The 7,709-nt window shown below is 48.5% G+C and overlaps 1 protein-coding gene across 3 annotated transcripts; it reads left to right on the forward strand.

Moving 5' to 3' along the window:
* The first annotated feature begins 505 nt into the window (after nt 1–505).
* LOC126996118 (zinc finger and SCAN domain-containing protein 12-like) lies at nt 506–7,385 on the forward strand. Of its 3 annotated transcripts, XM_050856318.1 has the most exons (4): nt 506–610; nt 1,363–1,455; nt 3,059–4,268; nt 4,559–7,385. In XM_050856318.1, the coding sequence occupies exons 3-4, from the start codon at nt 3,305–3,307 to the stop codon at nt 6,136–6,138; spliced, it is 2,544 nt and encodes an 847-aa protein (XP_050712275.1). In that variant the 5' UTR covers nt 506–610; nt 1,363–1,455; nt 3,059–3,304; the 3' UTR covers nt 6,139–7,385. The 3 variants fall into 3 exon arrangements, with proteins under 3 accessions (XP_050712275.1, XP_050712277.1, XP_050712276.1); XM_050856320.1 differs by lacking the exon at nt 1,363–1,455 and having other exon boundaries at nt 521–610; XM_050856319.1 differs by lacking the exon at nt 506–610 and having other exon boundaries at nt 617–1,455.
* Nucleotides 7,386–7,709: the final 324 nt, after the last annotated feature.

The following is a 7,709-nucleotide window of genomic DNA, read 5'->3' on the forward strand; positions in this document are numbered from 1 at the left end:
AGCAGTAACATTACCCATCATCAGAGTTTATATTTTAGTATCTTAATGGACTAAATTAAATCATAAATATACATAAAATTCAAGGTATTTATATAATGTTTACGTCTCTGCCGAGGTGGGTATGTTGTAGGAATTAACTCGCAAGGGCAAAATAACTCGCAGAGAGAGGTTCAACTTGCTTACTTCGTATTTCGCTCACTGCTATCGTTTACTTGTCCTGTTTTAGTTCTAATGCATGGCAAAAACATCAGAGCAACACTTAATCGAGTGAATGAATAGGAAGTGAATGGAATGAAATGAACAGGGCAGATTAAAGAAAGAATTACCCTACGTTGATGTTCACCCAGTTCTTGTTTGTTTTGTCTGTTGGTCTGGTGTGTTGCTATCTTCCCGGTAATATCAACCATGACAAGGATCACAAGTGGGCAAACTAGAACAAAACGAGGCATTTTAATGTGTTTTTTTTTCTGCCGTGTATTCCCAGTGCGCATGCGTGGTGTACATCAGAGCGACTTATTTCTGCGAGGAGTTATTTCTCGTAACAGTTCTAGCAGGTCAAGAGGCCTGCCGAGTTTGGAGTGGAATAATGGGCGGCAGCTACTCTGTGCAGGTGTGTCTGGCCCTGCTTCCTCCGCCACAGCGTCAGGAGTCTACCAGGGGGCCAGAACTTCACTTATTTCCACATTGGTTACCCTTATTTCCTATTTGCCCTTACTCCCTCTTTGCTCGGGGGTCTACCAGGGAGCCAGAAGTCCACTTTTTTCCACTTATTTCCACATTACTTGGCCTTATTTCCACTGTTACAGCCTCAGGAGTCTACCAGGGGGCCAGAACTCCACTTATTTCCACATTGGTTGCCCTTATTTCCCATTTGTTCGGGTGTCTACCAAGCGGTCAAAAACTTGCTTGCTTACTTGATGTTGTTGCAGGCTGCTTAGGAAGACGTCCAGGTGTTTTTTGTATGTCTCCACGGGGCAGTTTGTGAGGTTCTGGTGTACCAGTCTGTATTTCCCCCCGTCTGAGATTCCCCCAAGGGAAATTTTGGCGTGGGATATATCTCCCCCAGGGGGAATTTTGACCCAGGATAATATTCCCCCTTCCTGGCCAATAATCACACCCCCCCCCTCACACACACACACACACATAACTGTCAATCTTTTAACAATACTGATGTAATATATACAAGAAGTGAATGTTCACAATTATGGCCGTGACGAGTCAACACACCTCATTACAAAACATTAACTCCAACATAGCGAGGCAAACTGGCGGTGGCCGAGTGGTTAGCGTGCCGGTCCAGCATTCGCTGTGTTGTGGATAACATGGGTTCGAATCTGCCACTAACCACCTGGGATTTTTCAGTCACCGCCGAGTGGCCTGAGACTACCCACATGCTGTCCTGAAGACCACCCATCAGCCCGGGCTCAAAAAGAAGCTGTGCAAGTGAAATCAAAAGTGAGTTCTGGGGGGCAGCATGAGCCAATAATAATGGTGCCATGACAGGCTCGGGCCAACCATCAGGCCCCCAAGGAATAGCCTACTGGCGCTATAGGCAATATGTGAAAAAAAAAAAAAAAATTATTTGATCATCACGAGACAGGGGCTTCAGCATTATGAAAAAAAAAAAGACACAATGTCAACAACAGGCGGTAGGGAGCAGCTGAGTGCCGGGCTCTATGGCCTTCCAAAAAAACGTGTCATTCTTCTCAATTCTTGGACCCAGCCTCCATTCAGTGCCTGGGAGACTTCATCCTTCATATCTGTTACCTTCTTTTCCTGGGTAGAAGCTTTCACAACTTGGAGATTCTTCTTCACTTTCCTGCCTCTCTTCGCCACCTCAGCCCAACTAGATTCAGCATGCTCAGCGCAGAGCACATCAACAACTGATCCCAGCTCCTCCTGCACCTTCTCAGCACTTGATTCAACCTCATCTTTAACCACAGATATTTCTTTAGATAATTCTTGCTTGAATTCATCCAATTTTTCCACAATGCTGGTAGTCAGAGATGCTTTATGGAGGCATGGGGTGCATATCCAGTTTATTTTAGGTATATTATCTTGCTTGATCCCAGAAAAATTAACACACCTCACATGACACCACCTAGGACACAAACAGCATCCAGTCCACTTCTTGCCTGAGAATTCCACACAAACAACACAAATCCCCCAGTCCCTTGGCCCTGACAGCCATGTTGACACTTTCTGTGTGGAGCTAGATGCAACACACATCTGCTCAGGACCAAAACCACGCACTCACTCATATCATAATTTATAAAGAGATGAAAAGTAGATGCATGTATGTTCTTGACTTATACCCCAAAATTGCTGTAGACTTGTAAGAAAAAAATTGACTAAAGAGTTCTGGTTCCCGTACAGACTCGTAAGACTGTGATATTAAAGATACGGCTCCATACGAAGGGAGTATACTGTGGCACTTAGGTATACAGAATTACACCCAACTCACTCTGGTAGTTGAAGCCAGTTTTGGGGGATACTCAGTAGGGCCACAACCCCCGGTATTACTTGACATGCCACATGAGATGTGCTATTCATTATTGTTTATCATCATTTCCATTGCACACCACTGCTAGTTTCTGAGATAGTGACTTTCCTACACTTGAAAATTCAAGTGTGCTTAATTTTTTGCCTTGCCTGGACTTTTTATAATATTCAGATTTTGAAATGCAGGACAACAAACTGATTTTGGGTCATAAGGAAATTTATGATAGTGAAAGATTTTTAGTTTGTATGTGGTGAGTGACCTGCCTCCTGAACCCACTCAGTGAATGGAATAACTTTGGCTGACTTGTTAAGGAGTGGCTTTCCCTTCTAGCTGGTTGCAGCTTCAACCCCTGGCACCCATAAAACTCATTCCTGATCTGGATTAAGTTCTCATGTGTTTCATGACACACAGAGATCGTGTAGTGGTATGGTGAAGGGGAAGCCAGTGGGGTTACAGGTAAACTAATCACCTAAGTTGATATCACCATCTTGGTACTGTCAGATAGCTGTTGCAAAACACATGCATGGAGTGTAAATTTTGTATACTTATTTTCAGGCTGAATGGTAGAGACCAAAGAAGAGCTCCCAGCAGTCTGCCAGACACCTTTGAGGGACATCAAGAACAGGCTGCCTCACTGCCCTCTGAAAACTCACTGCAGGCCATACTGAAGACTGTGCTAAGAGCTGAATGCTAAGCCTTCACAGCCAGACCATGCTGAAGACATTGCTGAGTGCTCTAATATAAGCACAGACGGCAAACGTCCCTTCAGTGGGTGGGGCGGCAGCAGCACTCCCCATCGCCATGAATCAGCAGGTCTTTCAGGACTCCGTAGACCCCCGCTGCTTCATGCTGGTGGACGGGCAGGCGGTCAGCGTGGTACCGGGGAACAGCGAGGTGCCGCAACTCCTCTCGGAACAGGATGCCAGGTTGGGGCGAACGAGGGAAGGGAAGAGTGACATAAGGATGGTGCAGGTGGGGGGTGAGAGGGACAAAAGTGGTATAAAGGAGGATCCCTTTGAGGAGGTGTTGGGGATGAAGGACGAGAAGATGGAGGTGAGAGGGATGGTGCAGGTGGTGCATGTGGAGGGTGGTAAGACACTGGAGGTAATGCACTTAGACACTGGGAAGCAGCTGCAGGTGATCCACATCGAGGGAGGCGGGAAACTGGATGAGGGTAGGGCGAGGGTAGGCCAGGTGGGGGGTGGGATGCAGCGAGTGAGGCGTGTTGTCAGCTACCCCCATCGCAGGCATCACACTGCCCCAGGCCTGCGTTCCCTGGGCCAGCAGGTGACGCAGCCAGTCGTTCTGTCTGCTGGGCAGGGTGGTCTTGTGCCTGGCCACTCGTACCGCCGCCTTCCCTCTGGCAACATCACATCACACGAGATGGACTCCAACACCATCATATCTGGCGACAAGGAGGGTCTTGGAGGCACAGAGGTGGCCCTAGACGAGGCCATCGTCATCTCCTGGCCCCCCATCACCCAGAAGCTTAATAACTCAGTAGGCACCCAGACGGAGCCCTGCAAGGACCTGGGACTCAGCCTCAACCTCTTCTCCTGCACCTTTCATGTTGACGGCTGCGTGGAGACCTACTGTGACCTCCCCTTGCAGGACAGCACGAGTTTGTCCACTGGCAGCAGGGCACGCTGCAGGGACAAGAGGAAACTGTGGGGCCAGCACCCTAGAGGGGAGGAGGAGGAAAAGGCTCTTCTCTCTGTGGAGGAAATACCAGAGGAAGATGAAGAGCTGAGGCAGAAAGAAACAAGTAAACTTTTCTACATTATTACATACTTAGATTTTTACACTCTTTGTTTTAAGATTTTGTAAATTGTTGTTTATAAATATAAAATCCATGTTGCTTCTAGTTAGTGAGCAGTATAAAATACATAATTTTGTCTCAATTTGAAGTATGCAAATTAACTCAAAGGCATGAAAAGTCTCCCTTCATGAACCCAGAAGTACTAATAACTTTGTCTTCTTATTCGTCATGAAGTTATTTGACTGTCTGAGACATGAAATATCCACAGTCACTAATAACTTGCTTTGCTGTTCCAGACCGGCGATTCTCTCGTAGCGGCCGTGTCCTCAAGGGCAAAGGGCTACTGTTCAAGGCTGACTTAGGGGCCTCTGAGGAGGACCTTGAGGGAGACCCAGATTTTGAAGTGCCTGAGGAGGAGAAAGCAGAGGATGCTGCCCCCCAGAGCATCCCCCTCCGGAGGAAAAGGGGAAGGAAGCGTAAGAGGCGGCCTCCACCTCCATCCCCTGACGGCTTTGAGCAGGACCTGCAGCTGGCCGACAGTGAGCATGAGGAGGGGGAGGTGAAAGAGGATGAGGAGAAGATTGATGTGAAGGATGAGCAGGTGGATGGGAAACCTAAAAGTGAGAGTGAGGTGGCTCAGGAGGTTGTGCGCAAGAAGGGCTACAGTCTGCGCACCAAGCGGCGGCCCAAAAAGCTGACAGACATGCACTACCTCAAGGAGCAGCTGGTGCGGCGAGATCAGCCAGACAGCGACCGCCTCCTCACGTGCCGGGTGTGCAACCACCCCTTCCCCACCTTCCCCAAGCTGCAGCGCCACGCCAAGCAGGAACACGGCCTCACTAACTTCTCCTTCCCGTGCGACGTGTGTGGCATTGCCTTCACGCGGCCCAACAACCTGGAGCGCCACAAGGACACCAAGCACGGCACTGGACAGAAGCGCTACGCCTGCGAGCTCTGCAACCGCCGCTTCGCCCGGCAGGACGTCCTGTCGGTTCATGTGTCCATGGTCCATCTGCGGCGGACCGGCGGGCTGAAGGGGCCGCTTGGCAACGCTGCCGGCCACCACTGCACTGGCTGTGACAACTACTTCTCCCATGAGCGGCGGCTAAACGAGCACCGTCGAGGCGACTTTACCTGCAAGGAGTGCAACATTTCCTTCGAGTGTCGCACCGCCCTGCGCCTCCACCTCTACAGGAGCCACCCCACTGCCTGCACTGACTGTGGCAAGGTCTGTAACAACAAGCAGCAGATGTACTTCCACCGGATGAGTCACACTCCCAAGCTATTTTGCAAGTTCTGTGAGAAGGGGTTTATGTGGCGGTCACAGTACGTGGTGCACATGGCCACACACACGGGGGACCGCCCGGTGCCTTGCGATGTATGCGGCAGGACTTTCGCACACAAGGTGGCCGTCACCAAACACAAATGGCAGGAGCACAATGAGAACAACAGGAAATTCAAGTGCGAGCAGTGCGGCAAGTCCTTTGTGTACCGCGGCAAGCTGGCCTCCCACATGCGCAGCCACACTGGTGAGAAGCCGTACACCTGCCACGCCTGCCCCTCAACCTTCACCCAGCGCTCCAACCTCACCGCGCACGTCAAGAGTGTTCACGGCGTGGTGATCAAGTCGGTCAAGAGTGATGGCACAATGCACACTGAGGTCGTCAAGTACAAACGCCCTAAGAAGGCCCCTGCCCCCTCCTCTGCACCCCCCAGTACAGAGGTGGGGAGCGCAGGGGTTTCCCAGGAGGTGGAGCTGTCCCCTGCTGCCCCCCAGCCACCTCACATAGACATTCAGGACCAAGTGCAAGTGTCTGAGTCATCGCTAGAGACTGAAGCAGCTGTGTATCAGATTGTGTATGCCTACCCCCAGTGAGCACCCCTACATCCCTTTACCTCCTCCATGCCCCACTCTTAGGCCCATGAGTAGTACCCTCCATCTCACCACCACCCTCCTCTCAGGCCCCCTGGTTTAGGGTATGTATGTAGGGTCAGTTTTACACCCTTCCAGTTAGTACTCACAGCAGGGAAAAAATGACTGGAAAGTTGAAAGTTAGGGTTGATTGAGGATCTGGGCAGCATGTGGGTAATCTTCTGCCACTTGGCAATGATTAGAAAGATCAGTGTGTTTTGGTGAAACTCAAACCTAGGTCCATGGGTTAACCACGCCCACATGCTGACCACTCGGCCACCGCCTCACCTGCACCATAATGGGCTGTGGCTGACCACCAGGCCTCACCAAGAAAGCCTACTGGTGCCATGGGCAAAATATAAAAACAAAAAAAGTGAAATGTAAAGAAAAATAATAATAATTTCATCAATATGACTTTAGTCAATGTAATTCATTTTTATATGTCAGCTTAGCTTTTCAGAGTTATTTTTCCTGATGTGTGTTCTAAGTGTGGTGGTGTAAATCCAAGCTGCTCCGCTGATTCATGTATCTATTGGAAAGCTGTATTGCTTGGCAACTTTCCAACATCTTTTCCAACATCCTTTCATGCCCTTCAGTTCCTCCCCCACCCCATGCAAACAGATCCTCTATCCATCTGACTGCTGTGTGTGTGTGTGTGTGTGTGTGTGTGTGTGTGTGTGTGTGTGTGTGTGTGTGTGTGTGTGTGTGTTTACTTATTTGTAGTCTACCAGGCCCGAGCTAAGATCTTATATTCTCATCTTCATATCTACATTCATCCAGCCTTTCCTTCATTTGTTGGACACTGTTCGCCTCCACCACCTCTTCCCGCAAGCTGTTCCATGTGTTAATACTTCTGTGTGGAAAACTATACTTTTTTTAAGTCACTCAAAGTTCAGGTTCCTTTACTGGGTGTGTGTGTTGCTGCAGGACTTGCATCCATCATCAAGACTTTGCTCTCCTGCCCTTGTGATAATTACGATGGAGACTAATTTAATTTATCTACATTCATTTCATCTATAACAAAATGCATAGCTCATTAAAGTGCTCATCCTTGTCATGTGAATTTGGGAAGAACAGTGATGAATTACATGGCATCTTCTGATTTGTATCCTGTGTCAATAGTGTACAGTTGTAAGTTGCAAAGGTTTAAGAAGTAAGAAATCATGAGAAAAGTGCCATTATAGCCACAACAATAAATTTACAAGGAATAAGTCAGTCCTTTAGTCCTTCAGATAGTTTTAAAAAAGGTGTGTGTGTGTGTGTGTGTGTGTGTGTGTGCAAGAAAGGAAAGACTGCAGTGGTGTAGGCTCGTGAGGAAGGAACAAGTGGATAAATATATATAGTTGGAGCAGGGGTCTTATATTCCTGCAAGCTAACATTACTTTTTTTCTAGATTAACTTTTTTACAGTGCAACCCTGAGTGGATGTAGGTAGCGAGGCATTGCAGCACTCAGAGGCTTGCATACGAGACCTGAAACTATTATCATTATTATTAAGACAGAAGAAAGGCAGAGAACATACAAGTAGCTGAAAGG

The sequence above is a fragment of the Eriocheir sinensis genome, chromosome 9 (genome assembly GCF_024679095.1).
Source record: "Eriocheir sinensis breed Jianghai 21 chromosome 9, ASM2467909v1, whole genome shotgun sequence".
Taxonomy (NCBI): domain Eukaryota; kingdom Metazoa; phylum Arthropoda; class Malacostraca; order Decapoda; family Varunidae; genus Eriocheir; species Eriocheir sinensis.